The 24,864-nt window shown below is 44.2% G+C and overlaps 1 protein-coding gene and 2 pseudogenes across 1 annotated transcript; all 3 read left to right on the top strand.

Moving 5' to 3' along the window:
- The first annotated feature begins 475 nt into the window (after positions 1-475).
- On the top strand, positions 476-1,434 carry LOC131393648 (olfactory receptor 13C7-like; annotated as a pseudogene).
- Positions 1,435-10,753: 9,319 nt separating this feature from the next.
- Positions 10,754-11,713, top strand: LOC131393647 (olfactory receptor 13C7-like). Its single transcript, XM_058524708.1, has one exon. The coding sequence runs from the start codon at positions 10,754-10,756 to the stop codon at positions 11,711-11,713; it is 960 nt and encodes a 319-aa protein (XP_058380691.1).
- Positions 11,714-22,099: 10,386 nt separating this feature from the next.
- On the top strand, positions 22,100-23,653 carry LOC131393645 (olfactory receptor 2S2-like; annotated as a pseudogene).
- The last annotated feature ends 1,211 nt before the right edge of the window (positions 23,654-24,864 follow it).

The following is a 24,864-nucleotide window of genomic DNA, read 5'->3' as shown; positions in this document are numbered from 1 at the left end:
GAAAGAAGATTCTTGGAAACAACAGGAGTATTTTTTTTGTGAGAATGATCTAGAGAGAAGAAATAAAGTGAATATTCACAACTAATCATTTCCCTAGTACCTGGCACAAAGTGGGAGAACATGGAGCAAATTGAAAGTCACTTTTCTGATCAAAGTTTAATGAGATGAACTGCCATATAGGATATAGGACCACTAAAATGAATGTGTTTTGTGTCTTGTCTCTGATCAAATGTATTAAATTATCAGAATCATTGTTTTAAACATTGTAAATTCAAAGTCGGTTGGCCCCAAAGTAATTTTTGATCTTATTACTCCTTTTCCCTGTAAAGAAATAGAGACTGTGGACTTGCAGAACTGTTTGCAAATCACTCAGCCTGACTGGAATTCCAGACCAGACGCCCTGGACTTATGTGAGGCAAAGAATGTTGAGTTTGGATCTCGGAGTATTTTCTTCCATTGAAGGAGGAGACACACCATGGAAAGTGCCAACCAGACTGCCTCTGTGTCAGAGTTTATTCTCCTGGGCCTCTCTGCCCACCCAAAGCTGGAGAAAATGTTCTTTTTGCTCATCCTGTCAATGTAGCTGGTGATCCTGCTGGGCAACGGGGTCCTCATTCTGGCAACTGTGTCTGTCTCTCGCCTGCACACACCTATGTACTTCTTCCTGGGGATCCTCTCCTTCCTGGACATCTGCTATACAACCTGCTCAATTTCCCTCATTCTTGACAGCTTCCTGAGCTCCAGGAAAACCGTCTCCTTCTCAACCTGTGCCGTGCAGATGTTTCTCTCCTTTACCATGGGAGCCACAGAGTGTGTGCTCCTGAGTGTGATGGCATTTGATCGCTATGTGGCCATCTGCAACCCCCTTAGGTACGCCGGGGTCACGAGCAAGGCTGCCTATGTGCCCGTGGCTGCCAGCTTGTGGGCAGCTGGAAGTGCTGCCTCCATGGTTCAAACATCCCTTGTGATGAAGCTGCCCTTCTGTGAGAACAATGTCATCAACCACTTCACCTGTGAGATCCTGGCTGTCCTGAAGTTGGCCTTTGCTGACATCTCCATCAATGTGATCAGTATGGGAGTGACAATGTAATTTTCCTTAGAATCCCAGTCCTGTTCATCTTTATCTCTTATGTGTTCATCATTGCTACCATCCTGCAGATCCCCTCAGCTGAGGGGAGGAAAAAGGCCTTCTCCAGCTGCTCTGCCCACGTCACAGTCGTGGTCGTCTTCTATGGGACCATCCTCTTTATGTATGGGAAACCCAAGTGCAAGGACCCACTGGAGGCAGACAAACAGGACCTTTCAGACAAGCTCATTTCCCTCTTCTATGGGGTGGTGACCCCCATGCTCAACCCCATCATCTACAGCCTGAGGAACAAGGATGTGAAGGCTCCTCTGAGGAAACTGGTGAGTCAGAAATGCTTCACCCAGTGATGTTTGGAGGACACATGTCCCTGTAGTTCTGTGCCTCTTGGCTGTTTTCACCCACAAATCTCAGAAGAATGGGTCCCCCAAAGAAGATACACCTGAAGAATGATTACCAGAAAATCAAATTACACATGTAATGGAGAACTTTGGCTGTTACTGGACCCGATTGTTATAAATGATGAAACCTAAAACTTGATGGGAGTGTGACTTGAGGGGATGGAAGTGGAATCCTGCTGAAAACAATAAGTGATTTTTCTGATTCTCTACTGTGTAAGTCTGAATTCACCTTTGTGAGCAGGTTGTTCCTTTGTTTTGGCAAAAATAGCTTAGTGTACCTTTGTGTTACGTAAAAATCCAAGATCCTACTCTGGAAAGGAAACACTGAAGACAATGTGGGGCAAAACTTCATGACATAACAGCATAAAAAATTGTCTTTGTTGTAGATGAAATGGCACACCTTCAAATTTTATTTTTCTGGGAGGCAGGGCTGAGACTGGAGATGAGAATGAAGCTGGCCTTTTTCCTTTCCCTGAGACTCAGAGAGGTTGGGACCATGTAGATTTCATGTAAGGCATTTCTTTTGAGGGTAAGTAGGCCAGATCCTACAACATGCGTGTAGAGAGAGGATCTTAGCCTAGGAGCACTCAGAGCTGGTGTCTGGTTTTAAGCTTCATTTCCCTGTCCTCAGTAAGTCTTATTTACGTACACAGTCCGGCCCTACAGTCTGGAGAGTTAAAGGATGGACCTGTAGGAGGAGAGCAGAGCCAGGGCACCACAGCAGCCTGAAGGAGGCTGGAGTCAGGATGGTGAGACGTGACTAGCAGAAGATGGAGCGAAGTGGCTGACTGAGGAGAACTAGAATGATAAAAGTGAAAGGCAGAGCCAGTTTGCCGTGCACCTGACAAGAGGTCCAGAAGTAAAATATGTAAGGATCTCAGGCAGTAGAAAAACAAAAAGGGGCAAAGATATTGTGAGAGAGAGAACTTCAAATGTCACTTTTTCCTTGAGGCAATTGGACGTCCATTTTTTCCTGAAAATCAAAACTTTCTAATGAAAACAAACGCTCCCCACCTGCCTTGCTTGGGTGTCCCGGGATCCTCCTGTCTTGGATGTGGCCAGCCACTCTCTTCGGCCCCACAGATGCTCTGTTGCCCCTACTGGGCAGAAATATGGACACCAGTCACTGCCTGTGTGGCCCCTTAAACAGTCTCTTGGGCTGTAGGAGCCCAGGGGCGTGTTCCTGTTTCGCTTTTTCAAACTCAGTATTATCTGTCCCACTCTGGCGTGAATTTGCCTTTTCCTATTGAGCACAGAGCCCATTTACTCTCTTCTTATCTCACTATAGAGAGGATGGCTTCAACTTGGATAAATTCCAACGTTTTATAAGTCAAGAATTGACTTAAAAATGAAACATACTTGCAGAACAAAATTTCTTTTAAACATACTTCATTTTACTGGTTTTGACTTAGTTCCTGTGCCTAGTGTGCCTAGTTCCCCCAGCCCAGATCCTTCTATAGGACTGAAGGACATGTTCCTCCAGCTGCTGAAGGTACTGTTGGCAGACAGCCTCCAGCTGACAGTCATCTTTGGGAATTAGCTAAAGAGGGCTCTTAGCTGAAGACAGCCGACTCGCCCAAAGTCAAGCCCCCTCTTTCGGGGCAGCCCATATCCAATGACTGATTGATGAAGGGATGTAAACATCTTGCCCCAATGCAGGACAACTCTGAAGGGCCATCCCAGTGCCAGAGTTCCCCATGGGGTTGACCGAGGCCTTTGTTGAGACTGCATCACATCCTAACTTCTCCCTCTGTTCAATCCTGCTTCCTTATCCTCCCTTCCACCAGTGTTGATCCCAAGAGCACTTCCTAATGAACTTCCTGCACCCCAATCTCCATCTCAGAGTCTGCTTCCCAGCAAACCCAAACTGTAACACTGTGCAAACTCCGATGCTCAAGTAACGCATGTGTTCTCTTTTCAGAGAAAGTTCTATGGACACTGGCAATACTTAGCAAAAATCAGGTAGAGTTGTTGGTGAGGCAGTATAGTGTTGTGTCAGCATCAGAAGCTTTGGAACCAGACCTTGGTTAGATTCCAGCTCCCATACTTAACCATGGCTCTAACCTTGAACTTTGCTTTCTACTGTAGATAATTTCTCTGAAATCTGCCTACCAACCCCATCCTGCCCACCTCCCTAGTGCAGTGTTTCCCAGTCTTTTTCTTGCCAGGGAACTCATAGAAAATAATGGAATTTGTAGGGCAGCCTGTGGTAAGTGGATGAGTCTACTCATGGCTGAAGGCAATTCACCCGTGGGCTTAGGTCACTACATGTCCTGCTTAGTGACCCCAGGGGGACTCTGAGCTTGGCCTGTCTAGCCTGTGGCATACTAGTTAGAAAGCCCTCCCAGAGGCAGAACCTCTCCTCCCTTAGCACCTGATGAGAGGACAGTCATGCCCCTTCTCCTGGCCACAGATGATTGGACACTTGACCCAAACTGGGCTAATCATATTTTCTCTCCAAGGAATTTGGAATTTGGATATAGAGACCTTTGTTAGTTGGTGTAGTGCTCTTGAACTGAGAGACCACATAAAGCCAGGATTGATGTGGCCATGTGCTTTGCAAGAGAGAGAAAGCTGGTCTGCAGAGAAAGATGACAGTCAAATGCACACAGAGAACTATACTCATGTAAAAACAGAAATAGAGGCTGCAATACACGAGCTAAGACTTGGAGAAGTCCTTTTTATTTTATATCATGTGAAAATTTAAACCTATAGAAAAAGTACAGAAAATAATAGTGAATGAATCTGTAGGTATTCATCTCCCAGATCCAACAATAATCTGCTCATGGCCAATCTTGTTATCCATACGCTCATGGATTATTTCTCCCTCTCCTGGATTATTTTGAAATAAATACCAGATGATCATAGCATTTCGTCCTTAAATATTTCAGTATTTATCTCTAAAAATGATTAGTACTTTTGTAAAATATAAATAAATTACCATTATCATACCTAAAACTCAGCAGCAATTCCTTAATATCGTCAATTATCCAACATTTATATTTCCCCAAATGTCTTATAAATGCTTTAACTATTTCAATCTGTTTATTTGAACCAAAATCCAAATAAGACTACACAATATGATTAGTCTCTTTTAATTTATAGTTCTCTCTTTTTCTCTCTCCCTCTCGCTCTCTCCCTTTTAATTTACTTTTTTGGGAGAAAGGAATAGTTTCTCACTATGGGAAACTGTAGAGTTTGCCACAGTTTGCATTTTGCTGATTACAGTCCTGTGGTGTCTGTCCCTGTCTTTCCTATAAATTGGTGATTAAATCTAGATACTTCACAGTTTTCCGTTTAGTGTAGTTTTGAGCTCATGGCCCCTGAGATCTTTTGACATGACCCTAGTATCTTTGATGTCTCCCTTGCTTTCTGGTATGTGAAGGTGTTCCAGGTTCAACAGTTCCTCTCCAGACCTGGAAACAACCATTTTTTCCTAAGAAGCTTTTGTTTCCTTTAGTGGAGAATAGTATTTAGAAACCACAATCTGGGTGCTAGGGGTGCTATTGAGTTTACTGTAGTTTCAAGGCCTTTTCAGTCAAAAGAGCTAGGAAATACGTGTATTTCCTATACCTGAATTGTAGTATGTATGGTCATCATCCATCCATGCATACATATCAAAGTAAAATCTACAGAATTTTTACTTAATCTCAGTGATTTCATACCTGTATCTCCTTCTTCCACGTACTACCTCCTCGTTCCAGAAAGTTTGGAGAGGCCTTAAAGTTACATCAACATAATAAGGTGTCAAGAGCTAATGTGGGCACAGCTCCTGTAAAGAGTAGAAGTGAATCAGACTGTCCCGGGGATGTGTGTCCTGACTCCCATGTGCCTGGCAGTACTGGGGCCAGTCACAACAGCCGAGGCAATGGTGTGGGCCCTTCTCTTCTTCCACTTGTTCCTGAGCTTTCCACAGGAGATCCGATCCCATGAGTGGAGCACTGGGAGGGTGACAGGCTGGGGAAGAGTTGCAGGAGAAACCCAAGTGGGGAGAGAGAGACTTCAATCCGGAACCTCAAGTTCTGCAGCTCAAGGGTGACTTTCCAAAATCTCGATGAGGGCAGTCACCGGCCCCTGTTTACCATGGGTGACCTCTGGCAAAAAAGGACATATGATGCAGACAAAAAGGAAGCTGGCAGATCTCCTCCAAACGGGGCCAGAAGTCCTGAACTGTCAACCTTGCTCTGCTCAAGAGAGATGCTTCCGGTGTTTAAGAGCCACTTAGAAAAGGGAGGTTTGTTCAACATTTGGAAGGGTGGAGCCACAGCCAGAAGCTAGGTATCTGGGGTCAATGGTCTCCTAGGATTTAAAATCACGTTTCCTTACAATTTACACTGTATGTTTATTTACTTGTAAAATATATAGATGTTCTACTGTACCATTATGTCATGCACATTATACAATGTTTACAAAAATAGACATCAAAAAGATGGGATAAAGATAAAATAAAATATAAAAAAGAAGAGCTAACATAGGGGAAAGAAGAAAACAAGGGTAGGTCACAAATTCATTTATTCCTTAATTCAGCAACTATTTACTGAGTGCCTACTCTGAGCCAGGTCCAGTTTTTATACTTAGGATCCGTCTGTGAACAATGAGGGGAAAAACTCCTGCCTCTGTGAAACTTACAGCAGGAGGAAAACAAACAAGAGACAATGACTAAAATAAATAGGAAAATAATAGAGGATGTTAGAAACTGCATGAAATCAGGACTGAGGCATAAATGAGGACTGAACATATGCATCTCATTTTGCTCCCTCCTGAAACCCATGAAAACTACAGTAAGTCTTTTTGTTTCGTTTAATGTTTTTTAAAATGAGGAGAAGAAAGGAGACATCAGAGTGATGATATTTTGAAGGCTGCAAAGTGGGTCATTTCCATAGCAGATCAGATAGAGCCAAACCCTAAGCCAGAAACTAAGAGAGCTGAGCAACAACCCGATTTCCAGCACAGAAGAACTCACTATACCAGGTCCCTCTAGGACCAGGGGTGAAGGGGGTGCTGCTAAAATAAGGAGGATTAGGATTAGGTAAAAATGGATAAGAAACAGAAGTCCCTACACCCCTCCCTCATTCCTACACCCCTCCCTCATTCCATGACATTGGTCAACTGTCCCTAACCTACCTCAACAAAAAGTTTATTCTCCAGAAAGGATGAAACAATGGCTTTCTGGACTGAGGGACAATCCATACAGTTGAGAGCATGGGTACTGTATCCTTCCAGGAAGAAAAAAACTATCGTTAACCTCAAAAAATAAAACAGCCTGTTATTGTACTGGTAAAGTGGGTTTATTCAGGAACAGCAAAGAATTGCAATTCAGGACAAGCAGGCTATAGCAAAAGCCATAGGCAAGTCCAGCAAGTAAAGGAGAGGAACGTTATTTTACAGAGAAAAAGGAGAGGTTGGAAGGCATTGTTTTGAACAAAAGTCCATTGGTGGTATGTGATGGTTCAGGGTGGTGACAGTTTCTCATTAGCTGAGTTGCTGGGGTAGTTGATTTCTTGTTGGGGATGCAATGTACATCTTTTCCTGTTGAGGTCTGTAGTTGACATCCTTCCTGTTGAGGTCTGTAATTGACAATCTTTCCTATCATTGACCTCAAGTGGTACTGCATGAGAGCTCCCCTTCTGGCCTCCTGACTCCACTTTAAATGAGATTTCCCTTTACTCAGGAATCAAGAATCAGAACGGCTTCTGCCTTCACACCAGCAGTACCTTCAAATTCAGAAGGAAGATGATTTCTAGTAAGTTCCTAAAATTTCATACCCCACTGTGTTAATGCTATGTGTCAACTTGACTGGGCCATGGGGTGCCTAGATGTTCAGTCAAATATTATTCTGGGTGTGTCTGTGAGGGTGTTTCTGAATGATATTAATACTTGATTCTGTAGACTTAGTAAAGCAGATTGCCTTCCCAATGTAGGTGGGCCTCATCCAATCAGTTGAAGGCCTTAAAAGAACAAAGTCTGAGTAAGAAAGAACTCCTCCTGCCTGACTGCCTCCAAGCTGGGACATAGTTTGTTTTGTTTGTTTGTTTTTGTTTTTTCTGACAGTCCCTCCTGTACTTGCCTTGTCTTGACCTTGCATTGATAAAATTCCCTCTTCTTTCTCCATGCCTTGCTGCTTGGGTTGGCTAAGGACACTCATTTCACCCCACATAAATATTCTGCTTTGGCCTGTTCCTAAGAGTGGGAAGTGGACCACAGCAAGAGCGTGGAAGCAGAAAACATAAAGCAAACCGTTCTCTCTGGTATTTCTGCCAGATATCTGGTATCTGGCCACACTACAGCCCTGCTTGACCAACCCAGAAGAGGCTATTAAAACCATCAGCTTATATTCTCAGATTAGTTTTCCCCTAAATAGTGGCAATTTTTCCCTTTCTTTAAAAAACTAGGTTTGCAATTGTTATTCAGTTTTTCAAAGTGAAACAATGCATTGGACACTGATACATTTATAGGTGGTAAACTATGAAGGAAATCAATAGAATGTATTTTTGTTTTCTATTGCTGTGTTACAAACTACCACAAAACTAGCAGCTTAAAACAACACCCAATTATTACCTAACAGTTCTGTAAGTAAGAAGTCTTGGTGGGCTTGGCTGAGCTCTTAGAAAAAATCCACTTCCAAGCTCATTCAGGAGGAATATAGTTCCTTGGGGTTGTTGGACATGGTCCCCGTTTCCTTCTGGCTGTTGGCAGGGGTCGTTCTAGGCTTCTTGTGCCAGTTCTCTGGTGCTTGCTTGTGGCCCCCTCCATCCATGGAATCCCTCCCATGCTTCGAATCTGACTTCTACTTCTGCTGCTAGCCTGAGAAAACTCTGCTGATAAAGGGCTAATCTGATTGGGTCAGGCCCACCTGGATAATCTTCTAATCTCAAAGTTAACTGATTGGAGACTTTAATTACATTGACAAAATCCCTTCACAGCAGCACCTAGGTTAGTGTTTGACGGAATCACCACAGGACGGAAATCATGGAGTGAGATGGGGATCATTAAGATTCTGCCTAGATGAAAGGGATTTCCGTGAAAGTCAGAATAGTAGTCACTTCTGGAAGAGAGGGAAGAAGGGACTATAACAGGGGAGAGAAATAAGAGGTGCATTTAAGGTACTGGAACATTCTAATTCTTAACCTTTTGGAGGGCATATCATCTATATTTTATTATTTTTCCTTAAATATTGCACATATACTTTTTACACTCTTCTGTATGTATATTTCACAGAAAGAAAAAATAGATGCAAGGCATAATGATTTATGACCATAAATGTGCCATATATTTGATTCTAAGATTTGTAGAAGCCAATGCACAAGGCAAGCATGTTTCATTTGTGGAAGAAGTGGGAGGAATCATCCAAGTCTTTTATTTGTTCCTGACACTGGGCAAGCTCCTCTTGTACACCAAAGATATCTGTGGAACAAGAGCTCGACACATGTGCCAATCACCAACCCCAGTATTAGTATTAAATTAGAAGGGGAAAACTAGAATGTGGTTAAGAAACCATGGTGTGTCAGAAAACAGTGGTCCAGGTTTAAGATGCTTCTAGCTGCTGCCTGGGCAGTCACAGCTCTCAGTTTGGATCTTGGAAGTGGAGGTGTTACCAGATCCCAATGGTAAACCAGCCATGATCTCACAGAAGTGCAGATACAGGATACTCATCACAGGCACGTAAGAAAGACTTCAAACAACAGGACTTCTGTGATCAACTGGCCTTTTTCAAGCCCATGGCTGCTATACCGGTGTAACTCTCAGGAGGCAGGACCAGATTCATTTATGACTCTCCCAATGCACTTTAAAGGCCTGGCCTAGGCTATTAGCTCAGAATCTATTTGATGGGACACAGAGAACAGGGGACCTTCTAGGTTACTTGCTTCTTTCCAACCCTGAGAGCCTGAATTTGGAAATGGCCAGGGATCCTGAGATGCAAGGGCTCGTCCTGTACAGTGGGTTTCATATTCTCCAGGGTCTATCTGCTGAGAGTTCTCACTGATTGGGGGTTTGTGTTAATTCCAGCAGGGCCAGGATGACTCTTTCTCTCTAATGCTTTCCCATAGCTAGCAGATGGGTACAAAGGAAGGGAGGGGAAGAAAGTATTTCTGGAGGGACTTCAGAATAATTGGATCCTGGGGACATAATCTCAGATGTATAAAAAGTTTCTAAACTTTGTCACTTCAATTTCTAAACTTTAAATCACTTCAGGGACTAGAATAATCCCAATAGCAGGGTGGGATTTAAATGCCTCTATATGTGCGACGGATGGTCCCTTGTGGATTTTACCCGAACACGGAACAAAGACAAGAAAACTTAGCTTTCACCCATGTCAGGTGCTAACTGCGCTGGCTGCTAATTTTAGACCAGATTGGCTATTTTCGGCCTCTTGACTATTCCCAGACAGCAGAGAAGTGATTTTCTTTATCAACTTATTTACAAAAAAGGTAAGAGAGCACTTTTAAAAGAATATGTAAATTCTTGTGGGCCCAGCCCCATTCCTGTCCTCATCGCTTGTAACTAAGTGGCATGACGAGAATTTTGAGGAAAGACAAAAGGACGTCTCAGTGGTATGACAGAAAGTCCAAGAACTAGGAATTCATGAGATCATTTGGTCTCTGGGATGGAAGATCTCTAAAAACAATCCATTCCAGGGTGAGTATTAACGAATGGAGGCCCAGAGAGGAAGAGGGACTTGATTCCCACGCACTGAGTGACCGGCAAAGGCCAGTTCTTTGGTTAGTGCTCTAGAGGAGATTGGCAGGTGAGTGAAGGAATGAATGAAGGACCAGCCCAGGGGCCTGTGGATTGTGAGAGAGAACCATAAAACAGGAAGAAGGTAGTATCTATCAGTGCTTGGAGCGGGGAATGGTCAGGAATTGAAGAGGAAGAAAATCACTTATTTCTACTAGTCCTATGCCCCAAAGGGGGGAAAACATACACATGGAGTATAACACTTCTCACAAAATTGATTAAAATGAATCAGCCACACATGGTGTAACTTGAAGTAAATATGTGATGGCTATCTTGAATGTGATTAGAAAAATTAAATCCATTCAGGTGACATTTCAAACATCTCTATGGGCAGCCAAACATGACAAAGTAGATATTGATCAAATTCTCTGTATTTTACTTAGAACAACACAGGGATCCCCACAGATTGCCAGAGCTGTTTTCCAGTTGCTCAACAAAGTGAGTTTCCTCGCTGGCTTTCTTGCCACTTAAGGCATCAGGGAATCATGAAGTTGGCTTTCTGAGTTCCTGCAGGTGACAGAGCAGATGCACAATGTACAGGTCCAGTTGGACCTCTCCCGTGGTGAGGTTCATCCTCCTGGGCCTCTCAGCACACCCAAAGCTGGAGGAAACGTTCTTTGTGCTCATCCTGCTGATGTGCCTGGGGATCCTCCTGGGCAACGGGGTCCTCATCCTGGTGACCACCCTTGACTCCCGCCTGCATACGCCCATGTACTTCTTCCTGGGGAACCTGTCCTTCCTGGACATCTGCTACACAACCTCCTCAGTCCCCCTCATTCTCGACAGCTTCCTGACCCCCAGGAAAACCATTTCCTTCTCAGCCTGCACTGTGCAGATGTTTCTCTTCTTTGCCATGGGAGCCACAGAGTGTGTGCTCCGGAGCGTGATGGCATTTGATCGCTATGTGGCCATCTGCAACCCCCTCAGGTACCCTGAGGTCATAAGCAAAGCTGCCTACGTGTCCATGGCTGCTGGCTCCTGGGCAGCTGGAAGCACTACCGCCATGGCTCAAACATCCTTAGCAATGCGAGTGCCCTTCTGTGGGGACAATGTCATCGACCACTTCACCTGTGAGATCCTGGCTGTCCTGAAGTTAGCCTGTGCTGACATCACCATCAATGTGATCAGTATGAGGGTAGCCAGTGTGATCTTCCTGGGGGTCCCAGTTCTGTTCGTCTTTGTCTCCTACATGTTCATAATTGCTACCATCCTGAGGATCCCCTCAGCAGAGGGGAGGAAAAAGCCCTTCTCTACCTGCTCTGCCCACCTCACAGTCGTGGTTATCTTCTATGGGACCATCCTCTTTATGTACGGGAAGCCCAAGTCCAAGGATCTGCTGGGAGCAGACAAAGAATATATTTCAGACAAGCTCACCTTCCTCTTCTATGGGGTGGTGACCCCCATGCTCAACCCCATCATCTACAGCCTGAGGCACAAGGACATGAAGGCTGCTGTAAGGAAGCTTGTGGCTCAGAAATGCTTCAGCCAGTGATGGTGGAGAGGTACTAAAGGTTCTATGCTCCCTGGTTGCTCTCACCCGAGGGTCTCAGAGGATAACATGAAGGGCCAACTTCATCAAATTTTATATAGGTAAATCTAGTTATACAGAATCTTATTACACAGAAGAGCTCTCTGTGAACAGAATGTGCTTAATGGGACTTTTTTCACCCCATTCTGTAAGAAATTCTACACAAATATATGCTTGTTCACCTAGCCCTATAGTTCTCCTTCTCTGTGTTGGATACTGAACAAATTGATGTCAGGGAAAGTAACCCTTCAAGTTTCATTGTTTAACTAATGAAAAGCTCTAGTCTGTAGGTCTGTAATTCAGTTGCTCTGTGGCGTCTTTCTTTGAACATATTTGAATGGGTCCTTACTTTTACGTTATCTTTCAACTTTTCCTACTCTATATTAAATAGTAATATTTTTATCTTTATGCTCATTGTTTATTTCTCCTTATTGTCATATTAATTTTTTTGTTGTTGTCATATTAATTCTCAAAACTATTTCCTAGATTGTTCCCTCCCTATGTTGCCATAATTAACCTCTTTCCTGTGTACTTAATCAAGGTCCCCACCAGGAAATCATTCACGCCCTTAGAGCATAGACGGGAGGGAGGAAGATGTGGCAAAACTGATGCAAGCACCAAAAGCTCAGGCATTTTTTCTTTTCCCTTTTTGAAAATGTTATTCACCCCTGCGTTCTGCTCCTAGATAGCCTTGGCCTCCCACAGGTCATCAGAGTAATGTGGAAACTAAGAGATGTTGAGGAGGATCACACGAACTCTACTAACCACCTGACCTGCCTTGAGCAAGCATGAAGCTAAGTGAGGGCCATCACTTGCTTTTCTACCTAGGAATCCCCAAAGCTACACAGCAATCAGAGGGAGACAGAGGTGATGTTCACCAGGAGCCATCTAAGGATCACCCACATGATTGGTGAGGAATGTCAAGCCAGCTCCCAATAGTAATCAAGCTAGAAATCCAGGTAAAAGAATGAGCAGAATAGAAAACCTCTCATAGTTAATATGAACTTTTAATCCAACAGAGAGGAAACAAACTAACAACCAAAACAAACAGCCTTTGCTGAAAAAGAGTTATTGCAGGAAGATGGTGAAAAGGTTAAAGAAAATTCTCAGTAGTATTCTTAGTGGAATTCAAGAGTCTAACGAATCAATAAAACAAGAGCAGACTATAAAAAGAGGCTAGGAGAAAAGATGACTGGGAGATGAGAACATTTTCTTAGGGAAAAAAATACCACATTATTGATCAAATAAAATTCAGTAGAAAGTATTTAAAAGTAGACAGGACATGCTTTGGAAGTAATTTTTAAATTAAAAATAACTTAAGGGCCAGCCCCGTTGCTTAGCAGTTAAGTGCGCGCGCTCCGCTACCGGCGGCCCGGGTTCAGATCCCAGGCGCACACCAACGCACCGCTTCTCCAGCCATGCTGAGGCGGCATCTCACATACAGCAACTAGAAGGATGTGCAACTATGACATACAACTATCTACTGGGGCTTTGGGGAGTAAAAGGGAAAAAAAGGAGGAGGATTGGCAATAGATGTTAGCTTAGAGCTGATCTTCCTCAGCAAAAAAAGAGGAGGATTGGCATGGATGTTAGCTCAGGGCTGATCTTACTCACAAAAAATAAAAATAAAAAAAATAACTTAAATTGCTCTCCTAGACTTCAGAGAAAAAAGACAAAGAGATTTAAATTATTTGAGAAAAGATAAGAAGCATGAAAGATAAACTAGGGGATCCATCTTGGAATTCATGAAGAGAAAACATAGCAGATGAAAGACAAATAATAATTAAAAAGAAAAAAAGACAATTTCATTGAACACAAGTTTTAGGTATTTCGTTCATAAAAGATTCATCAATCACCAGGTGAGAATTGTGGCAAAAGACATCACTCTGTAGATCCAAGGATAACTTTTCATTCCCATACATCCCAAAACAATTCCATGGACTTTTCCATAGAAGAAAAGCATGTTTCCTAACAAGCAATGAGAATATAACTGCCATTGGCCTGCTGCTCTGCAGCCTAAATGTAGAAGTCAGTGGAACAAGGTGTACAGAGTTCTGAGGGAAATGGGTTGTGAGTCTGGAATTGTACACATCCCTGACCATTGCACAGATATGAAGGTTAAAAAGACACTCGCTGTCATGTCAGAAAGCACACACACCTATAATCTCTTTCTGAAAAAGAAATTTTATTTAGAAAGTTCTCCCAACAAATAGTTAAAAATAAATAATTGAAAGAATGTGATGGATATGGCATATAAGAGACAGTGGAGAACAATGAAATGCATAAGACCAACAAATTCTATTTAATTCTTGATACCAAATTGTAAAGATTAATATATGGGGGAATAGTAACTAATAATAGTAATAGTAATTATGCAACACATTGAGGTAAACAGTGACAACAAAGCAATGATGTGACTCCAGTTACAGTTCTGGATGGCTTCATCAAGCTGGGAGGTTGAATGCAAGGCTGGTTGAGTGGTCAAAGATTGGTCAATGCAAGCTACTATATTAACAGGACAAAAGAGACAAATCACATGACCATATCAAGTGAAGCAGGAAAAGTGTTTCAAAAACAACACCCATTCAGGATAGAAACTTGCAGCATTGAACTTGAGGTCCCAGCCAATGCAGTGGGATAAGAAAAAGAGACAACAAGTCTAACACTTTTGAAGGAAGGAAAAAAACTGTCATTATTCACAGATGTTATTATTGCCTACTATGTAAATAATCTAAAATAATTTGAAACATATTAAAAAGAGAGTTTAGCAAGGTCACTAGAAACTAAATCAATATTTTTAAAAAGTCTATTGCATTTCTATATTCCAGCAACAGATTATGAAATATTTTTTAAAGATACCAAGAAATATAAATATATATATTTAAATATAAAATATATTTTATATATTTATATTAAATATAAATACAAACACCACCACATGACTCAGCTATCCCACTACTGGGTATTTACCCAAAGAATATGAAATCAGCAATTCAAAGAGATTTATGCACCCCTATGGTCATTGCAGCATTATTCACAATAGCCAAGACACGGAAGCAACCCAAGCGCCCATCAACAGTTGAATGAATAAAGAAGATGTGGTATATATATACACAATGGAATACCACTCAGCCATGAAAAAGACAAAAATCATGCCATTTGCAACAACACAGATGGACCTTGAAGGTATTATGCTAAGTGAAATAAGTGAGACAGAGAAAGATAAATATGGTATGATTTCACTCATATGTGGAAGATAAACAAACACATAGATAAGGAGAACAGATTAGTGGTTACCAGAAGAGGACAGGGTGGGGGGAGGGCGAAAGGGATAAAAGGGCACATGTGTAAGGTAATGGCTAAAAACTAGACTCTTGGTGGTGAACATGATGCAGTCTATACAGAAACTGAAATATAATAATGCACACCCAAAATTTATACAACGTTATAAGCCAATATGACCTCAATAAAATAAATAAATAAATACCACCATACAGGGGTAAATCTGGCAAAAGAGCTCCAAGATGTTTATGCGTAATATTATAAATTATAAAATATTGTGAATGATATTAAAATAAAGAGAGAAATACTTCCCATTCATGGGTTGGAAAACTCGGTGTTATAGAGATGTTAGTCTTCCCCAAATTGATCTATAGATTCAATGTAATCCCGGTTGTTAAATCTCAGAAAGAATTATTGTAGAATTTAAGAGGCTGGTTCAATAACTTATATGGAAGAACAAAGAATCAAGAACAGCCATGACACATTTGAAGAAGTACAGGGTGGGGAAAAAGGGAGTTACCCTATAAGGAATCAAAACATACTATAAAGCAATATTAGTTAAGGCAGTGTAGCATTGACACAGGAATAGACAAATAAACCAACAGAAAAGAATAGAGATCCCAGAAGCAGACCCCCTCATGTTTAGAAACTTGATATATGACAGAGATGGTATCGCAGATGGGCGGAGAAAGGATGAGTTGTAAACACAACTAGGACAATTGGGAATACACATGTATATCAGGAGAAATGTGTAAAATATAACAGCATTCAGTCAGGAAGCAACCCAATTATTCATCAAAGTTGAATGCATAAATAATCTGTGCTACATTCATATAACAGAATTTAGTGCTACAAATTAATGAACTTAGCTACACTCATAAACATGAACGAATGTCACAAACATGATATTGAAGAAACAGGTCAGAAAGAACATCTACAAATGATTCAATTTATGTAGAGTTTACTAAGAGGAAAATCTAAACTATACTGTTTAAGGATGCATCATAGGTGACAAAATTCAAGAAAAGCAAGAAAATGATTATAACTTAAATCAGGAGTGAGGTTATCTCTGGGAAGAGAGAGAGGACTAGGAGTGGGAAGGAATAGCCAGGGAGCTTCAAACTTACTGGCAGTGCTCTGTTTCTTAAATTAGGTGGTGCTTACTTTGTTATTCTTTACATTTAAAATGTTTTACATCCTTTTATATGCATTTATATATGTGTATGCTGTATTTCACATTTTAAATTATTTTAAAAACCAAAAGTTTTAAATACAACAATGTGATGTCACTTTTCACCTATCAGATTGGCAAAGAGCAGAAAGTCTCCAGGTCAACATACTGTTGGCAGAGCGTGGGAAACAGACATCCTCACACACCGATGACAGGAATGTGTAAATTTGATAATATCTAAAAATTACAAATGTACATAAAACAGATATATTTTACCACATGTGCTAAATTATAAATATGCAAGGATATTTATTTGTTGCAGCACTGATTATAATAGCCTAAGATTGGAAAATCTAAATGTCTGTCAACATAAGACTGGTTAATTAAATCGTGGTACATCCTTACAATGAATACATGCGGCCAATTAAAAGAATGAGGTAGCCCTATAATATGTTTTTTTTTCCAGGAAAACACTCCAAGGTATCTTGTTAAGTGAGAAATCAAAATATTAAGACAGTGTGTATTTGTGCTAAATTTGTCTCCAAAATACTCATTAGTATATGCTTACAATATTTCTGGGAAAAAAAACAGACAAAAAAGTGCCTTGAGGGAGAATTACTGGGTGACTGGAGACAGAGTTAATTTTTATTATATATTCTTCTATACCTTTTAAATTTTGTTTCAAGTAAGTAATACTCACTAATCATGGTGGTGGTGAAGATGATGATGCTATCCATGACGATAAACAGACGCAGGTGTACTGAGATTGAAATCCCAGCTCTGCTGTTCACAAGACATGTGGTCTTTGGTAAACTGCTTACATTTAAAGTCTGTTCCCTCAAATAAAAAAATAGGGGGCTAATAATGCAGTCTCCCAGGGAAGACTGGAAGTCGATACTCAGTACACATGGACTGCTGGGTTTAGTGACTTTATATAGTTTGTGTGAAGTGTCTGTCACGGTGACTGGAGCGTGGGGCAGCTCAATGAATGGAGCTAATTCTGCTGCTGGTTTTTGTTAGGCATCTGGCCTACCTCCCCATTCTGAACATCTAGGACTTCAAACTGGGGACATTTTCTCTGTCCCTGAAGCCAGCCCTGGCTTCTCTGAGACCCTGGGACAAGCTCTGAGGAAGCTGGCCTCTGCTGTGGACTCCTCTCCACCTCCAGTTGGCCGTGTCCCAGTCACTGCCTCTGACTGGGACAGGGGGGTGTGGTCCCTGCAGCCCCCAGGTATGCTGAGGGCCTGCACTCTGTGCACACTTGACATTCCAACCTTTAAATTGCTCCTGGGATCAGCAGGGTCCCTGTTGGCGTCCACGGCTGCTGCTTGAGGTCTCCCTTCACCGCTGGGGACAGTGCACCCTTGGGATTTCCGGGCCTCAGACCAGGATGACATGTGCTCTACGTGAGGAGTCTGTGGCTGAGACACCCAGTCAGCCTGCACAGCTGGAGGAAGGACGTGAGAGAAACACCCACCAGAGGCTCAAGTTCCCAGGAGTTGGGAGGAGAAGGAAGAATGAGGGTCTCAGAGGTAAAGGAAGTCGGGCAGGGGAGAGTCTGGGGTCTTTCTCTGGCATCCAGGGTCTGGCCCGGGGCGCTGTGAGGAGTTGAGAATCCTGTCTGGGATCAGGAGACGCAGAGGAGTGGCCACAAGGAGGACACAGGGGGAGAGCTGGGCTACGGCGAGGACAGAGGCGGCGGCCGCGCCTTCTGCAGAGCATTTCCCAAAGACGGACTTTCCTCCCCGCCCTGCCCCTGCTCCGGGACTCCTGCCCGCAGAGGTGCTGGAGCCGCGGGGAGCAGCGGGGAGGGAGCGGGGCCGTCCCCCACGCTCTCCGGGGCTCCCACTGACCAAGCCCCCGCCCTGCCCTTGCTGCTCCACCCTCACACGAAGCCCGGAGCCGGGGAGGGAGGTGGGCAGGATTCCCACCCCCTCCTGCAGACGCTCAGACGAGAGGGCCTTCCTCGGGTCAGAGGGTGAGCAGACCCGCGAGCCGGGACCCAGACCCTCTTCGTCTGAGTCCCAGTCTGCGGCTAGTCTTTCCTTTTTTCTCCCTTTCCTTTTAGAAACACTGAGATTTTCTCCCCTGAACACAAAGTAACTTGTGCTCATTGTATGGATAGAAAATTTGGTGATACTGAAGACGTTCAAAGAGGAAGCCCTCGCCCCTATTGACCTTGCTATAATTTTCTCCAGTCACTTGTATCCACACACGTCATTTACCTGATTGAGATAGTAACAGTGTCTACAATTTTGTCTTCTCTCTTTTAATTTATCATTGTAATGTCATAATATTATAGTGTAAAAAATATAAACAGAAGTTTAATGTCTGCCTAATATTCCCTTATATGAAATGGCACAATTGACTAAGGCATTTATTGGTGGACAGTTATTTTGTTTTTGTTGATTTTCACTCACAAATACTGCTGTGATGAATGCCATTATGAGAGACGCTGGCCCTCCGCTCTCATTGGTTCTTCAGAATTATCTCCCAGAGGTGGCATTGCTGCGGTATGCAGGTTTTTCAGGTTTTTCCTTTTTCTAGGCACACGGCTCTCCAGAAAGGCCGTAGGAGAGGATGTGCAGCTCTTTTGACCACGCTGGGTTGCCTCCCATTTCTCAGCTGCCTGCTGGCTCCCGAGACAGGTGGGGACGAGACCACAGCAAGGCCGGGTCCCTGGGACAAGCGGAGGCACCACACCTGCAGGATGCAGGCGCCAAGGTGGAAGCTTCCCTGCCCCCTTGCTCCCCTGCTGGCTGCCCCGCCCTCCCTCCTCCCGCTGTAGGTGTGGGAGCTCTTGGTTTTCTTCCGTCCTGAGTCCCCTCCAAAGCCCGACACAGCTCTACTTCTTGCTGACCATTTCTTGATGGGAAACCAAGCATTCAGATCTCCCCTTAACACACGCACATACACACACACTCCCCACACCCAAAGGAGTGCGGAGTCACCTTCACCAAGCACTGCTCCCTGCCTGCCTAGGACAGCACCCCGCAGTGCCTGACAGAGTTGGGATGCCCTGGGAAGCACCTGATTCAGCCTTCTCATGCTGCATGTCGGGAAACTGAGGCCTAGGGAGGAGAAGGGACTTGCTCAAGCTACCCAGAATATCCATGTCACGGGCGGGGGCAGGTCCCACAGCTCTGGTCTCAGTGTGCAGGGTCTTCCTAGTTCAGTTCATTCCAATTGAACCAGCTTTCAATCAGCAGCTTTTACACGACAGGCACTAAGACTTGCGTGGATGCAGCTCTAACACAGGTCAAATCCTGTACGTCACTCACGCCCACACACATTATCCACGGGCAGAAGCTTCTGTGTGCAAAGATTTGTCTGATGGGAGTGGTCAGGATGGCTTCTCTAACAGAAACCGCTTTCCTTGGCCTCTGCAACCACAGCCTGTCCTTGTCACTGTTGAATCTTGTTTGTGACACTGTAATGTTTGCTTTTGATTTTCTGGAGGGGCCGGGAGAGCCGGTGGGAGGAACGTGAGATAAGTTGGGGCAGAAGTTCACGGTGGGCGCCCAGAGTGGGCCTGTGCTGAGCACACATCCCTCATGCTGAGGGCGGGGGAAGGGCAGTAGGCTTGCCCAGGAAATACAGGGAGACCTCTGGCTGCATGAGGGGAGACCTCTCCGGGCTTAGCCCTCTGCTGGGCACAGTTGTGCACTTCCCTCTCCTCCCAGAAACATTAGGCAATGTCGGGACATTTTTAGTTGTCACAACTCAGGAAGCAGGTGCTACTGGCAACAGCCGAGCAGAGGCCAGGGGTGCTGTTGACATCCTACAAGGCACAGGACAGCCCCCCACGACAAAGAATTCTCCAGCCCAGAATGTCAATAGTGCTGAGGTGAAGAAACCCCGGATCAATTCAGGGCGGGAGCTGCGCTGCCGGAGAGCACGTCTGACGTAAACCCTGACCAGGACCGAGGAGAGAGCGCGCTGCCGGAGAGCACGTCTGACGTAAACCCTGACCAGGACCGAGGAGGGAGCGCGCTGCCCGACAGCACGTCTGATGTCAACTCTGACCAGGACTGAGGAGGGAGTACGCTGCCGACGAGAACGTCTGACATCAACTCTGACCATGAGAGAGGAGGGAGCGCGCTGCCGACAGCACGTCTGTCGTAAACTGTCTGACCAGGACTGAGGAGTGAGTGCGCTGCCCGCCCGCACTTCTGAGGTGAACTCTGTGACCGGGGCCGAGGAGGGAGCGCGCTGCCAGATGGCACGTCTGACGTCAGCTCTCACCGGGACCGAGAAGGGTGCGCGCTGCCGGACAACACGTCTGCGGTAAACTCTCTGACTAGAACCGAGGAGGGAGCACGCCGCCCGACAACACGTTTGATGTTAACTCTCTTACCATGACCGAGGAGGGCCCGCTGGACCACCAGACAGATCAGAGGATGGACAGAGCTGGTTTGGAGAGACAGAATCTTTCAAAAATCTGTGCACCAAGAGAGGGAGACAGCTGTTTGGTGGAAGGAACTCCGAATTGGAGCCTGCGACCCAGCCCCAGCGCTGTCATTCAACCCACGGAGCAAAATCTTGAGCTCCTCTGAGCTTTGGTTACTTCATGTATAAAACTCGAGTGACAATATCTGCTCCATAGGGTGTTCCAAAGAATAGGGCACAGAGTAGATGCTCGTTAATACTAACCATTCATCTTCCGTCATCCAGCCACTGCTACACACACACACACACACACACACACACACACCATTGCAATTAAGAAGGAGCTATCGAAATATTATCGGTGAGGATTCTGAATTTAAAGTCTGGGTAATTGCAGTTTAGGGACTAGAAATCCTCCACACAAAGGCATACGGGCCTTCCTATAAGCTAGCCGCCTGTGTGGAACACAAGTGTGGGGTTAGAGAGCCAGAATATTACACAAGAATATAATATAAACATAAAAGGACAAAGAAAAAACATTCCCTAGTCACCCCTGGCTAAAAATTTCTCCAGTATTTTAAGGCAATGGAATTAGAAGTTGATGGCATAAACCCTCCTATCTGATGACTGCGGTCAGTGTGGTTGTTAATATCTGAGCTGACGGTGGTGGCTGCACAGTTGTCATCACATCATGGGGGCGCAATCACTCCAATCAATCCCTGTGTTGACTTCATCAAGTTCCTCCCCATGTGGGAACCACCCCATGTGTTGCTATCAGTCGGTATCTAAAATAGGCAAATCCCAAGGCAGACAACAGTCAAGTCTGTGTCACTGATGGTGGACAGACTGAAGAAGCAATCCTCGTTATGGCTGAGCCTTCACCCAGGCATGTTTCTGTCTGGATGTGGCCTAACACTTTCATACCAGTTCCTTCCAAATGTAACCAAAGTTTGAAGAGGCCTGAAAATTTGATAGTTCTAAGAATTGGATCCGTTTGGGGATTTTCCCCTCTGAGAATCTAAGAAAGGTCAGATTAAATGAAATTTCTATACATTTACATTAAAGAGAAATAATTCCTAGCATTTTCCAGTCATTAATCATAATGCAGAGGGAAAGGCCTTCCTGACTGGGGATTAGCTCTGCTGGGTTCAAGTCCTGTCTCTGTCACCAGCTTACTCAGAAGACTCAGGTCACTTCCCTTCTCTAGGCCTCAACTGCCTCTATGGGGATGAGAGGATGCAGCAACACTGGAGGATTCCTCACACACAGCTGGAATGTTTGAGGTCCTCACCCAGTGCTGGCCCACTGTAAGCTCTGTTCCAGCTCTGACCTTCTCTCATCTAAGAGCTAAGGATTCCCCTGCTGTCTCTCTCAGTTATTTTTCTCTTACACACACGTGCTCTGCTGTTATGCAGCAAGGACTTCACCACATACCACACGCCTGAGACTCTTCTCAAGAAAACCTGATATGCTGCTTTTGTGCTTTGCTGACGAAGAGGGGATGTCACATGGAAGAAGCCAATTGGACCTCCCCTGTGGTGGGGTTCATTCTCCTGAGCCTCTCAGCCCACCCAAAGCTGGAGAAAACGTTCTTTGTGCTCATCCTGCTGATGTACCTGGGGATCCTGCTGGGCAATGGGGTCCTCATCCTGGTGACCACCCTTGACTCCTGCCTACACACGCCCATGTACTTCTTCCTGGGAAACCTGTCCTTCCTGGACGTCTGCTACACAACCTCCTCAGTCCCCTTCATTCTCGACAGCTTCCTGACCCCCAGGAAAACCACCTTCTTCTCAGCCTGTGCCGTGCAGATGTTTCTTTCCTTTGCCATGGGAGCTACAGAGTGTGTGCTGCTGGGCATGATGGCATTTGATCACTACCTGGCCATCTGCAACCTCCTTAGGTACCCTGAGGTCATGAGCAAGGCTGCCTACATGCCCATGGCTGCCAGCTCCTGGCTGTTGGTGGTGCTGCTTCTGTGGTACGCACATCCTTGACAATTCAGCTGCCCTTCTGTGGGGACAGTGTCATCGACCGCTTCACCTGTGAGATCCTGGCTGTCCTGAAGTTGGCCTGTGCTGACATCTCCATTAATGGGATCAGTATGGGGATAACAAATGTGATCTTCCTGGGGGTCCCAGTCCTATTCATTTTTGTCTCCTACGTGTTCATCATTGCTACCATCCTGAGGATCCCCTCAGCTGAGGGGAGAAAAAAGGCCTTCTCCACCAGCTCTGCCCCCTCACTGTGGTGATCATATTCTATGGGACTTTATTCTTCATGTACGGGAAGCCGAAGTCTAAGGACTCCCTAGGGACAGACAAAGAGGACCTTTCAGACCAGTTAATCCCCCTTCTCTATGGAGTGCTGACCCCCATGCTCAACCCCATCATCTACAGCCTGAGGAACAAGGACGTGAAGGCTGCTGTGAGGAACCTGGTGGCTCAGAAATACTTCAGCCAGTGATGTAGGGGATCATCTGTGATTCTCATTCCCGTGTAAGAAGGGACTTCTAGTCATTACAGCTGCCATTCAAAAGCCAAGTCAAGTTAACTGGAATGGTCTCTCGCCCTTAAGTCCATTTTCAGGGAATGTTTAACTTTTCAGAGTGTGTCTCCTGAGTTTTGGCTATATGTCTGGCAGCTTCAGCAGATGCCAGACAGAAAATACTCTAACTGTATGAAGGCATCCTGAACACATGGTAAAACCAAGGAGATGGGAACAGTAGAGCAATCCAGGTGGCCCTGACTGTGTCTAAGCTGTGGAGTCAGTACAGGGAAGAGAGATGACTCTCCCAGCAACTTTGCCACCCCTACTGGCATCACCAGGAGAGTCCGGGGGACAGGAGGAAGTGGAACTTGTATTTGGGGCTTTTGTTTATTAGATTCAGTTTGCCTGAAGTGCTAAGAAGAGACAAAGACGAGTTCTCCACATAGAGAGCTTTTGGGTGGGAATAATCTATTTTGATAAACTGAATTTCTTTCTAGTTGTGATAAAACTATTTTTTTTGATGCATTGAACATTACGAAACACTGCTAGTAAATTAAATTAAAGACGGTGTACAGAGCTTGAATTTGTTATTTATCACTTATAGCAATTCCCAATAGAAAAACTAGTATTCTGGTAGATAATTCATATTCTGAAAAAAAAAGTAGATGATAGGTAGGTAGATACAGAGGGATGGAGGAAGGAGGGAGGGAGGGAGGGAGGGGAGGGAGGGAGGGAGGGAGAAAGGAAGGAAGGAAGGAAAGAGATAGCAGTTAAGTATGTTTGAAGGCTTTGGGGCTACAGTTCGACGGGTTTCTTTGCTCCAGGAATTCTCAGAGACTTTAATATGCTAAAGTACACTGTGAATGTCCAAGAGATAGAAAGTCTGTAGCATTTCCTGAACCTCCATAGTTCAGGACAATAAAAATTGGGAAGCATGTTCTTACCTATGACCTTGTGCAGGTTGCTTAGCTTCTCTCAGCCTATTTCTTCATATTTTAAAACCTAACCACTTAATTTTACTTGGATTAGATAAGATACTGGAAATGAGTACTTTGTAAATGGTAATTATTAGTAGTAGTATGAATGCTGCACAGTGCTATGTGCCATGTAGAACAGAGGAAGACATAGTTCCTGTCTAGAACAATAGACACAGAAGACAGACGAGTGATTCAGAGATGGCAGATGATGGATAGAAGCAGTTTTATGGCAAGTTATATTAAATTTTGAGAATATTGGTAGACATTTAAAAAGATAATTTAGAAAGTGAATCCAATTTTGAGAATATTTTGGAAAGCAAAAATTTTGGTTTTTTTATATTTATTAAAAATGAATTGCATTAGATAAGGATGCACATTTTGTTAATAAAATTTCATTTTCTTAGGTTAGTCAGTCATGTTCCTGATTTCTACTTTGCACCAGTAGAGAATCTAGCGGCCACTCAAGCAAACTTCAGACACTTGCCCAACTGTGCAAAGTGTTGTTAGAAGGGGCTTCAGAGGGCTTCTCGTTCAGTTGTATCTACATGCTGCATGGAGTTCCTCTCCAATATCCCTGACCCCAGTCATCCAGCATCTGCTTGGACACCTACAGTGACAAAGAATTCAGTACTTCTAGATTTGAGCCGTTTCATTCAGCCCTACTAGCAAATTCTTCCTTGCCTTGTGCTAAAATATACTCTCCAGTGGCTACTACCTTCCAGTCCTAATCCAGCTTTGTGCCTCTACATGAAATGCACTAGGCTGCTTCCTTCTGAGATATGAAGATAGTTCTGGTCCCCTCCAGC

Source organism: Diceros bicornis, chromosome 28, assembly GCF_020826845.1.
Source record: "Diceros bicornis minor isolate mBicDic1 chromosome 28, mDicBic1.mat.cur, whole genome shotgun sequence".
In the NCBI taxonomy this organism is placed as follows: Eukaryota; Metazoa; Chordata; class Mammalia; order Perissodactyla; family Rhinocerotidae; genus Diceros; species Diceros bicornis.
This window is presented reverse-complemented; position numbering and strand designations above follow the sequence as displayed.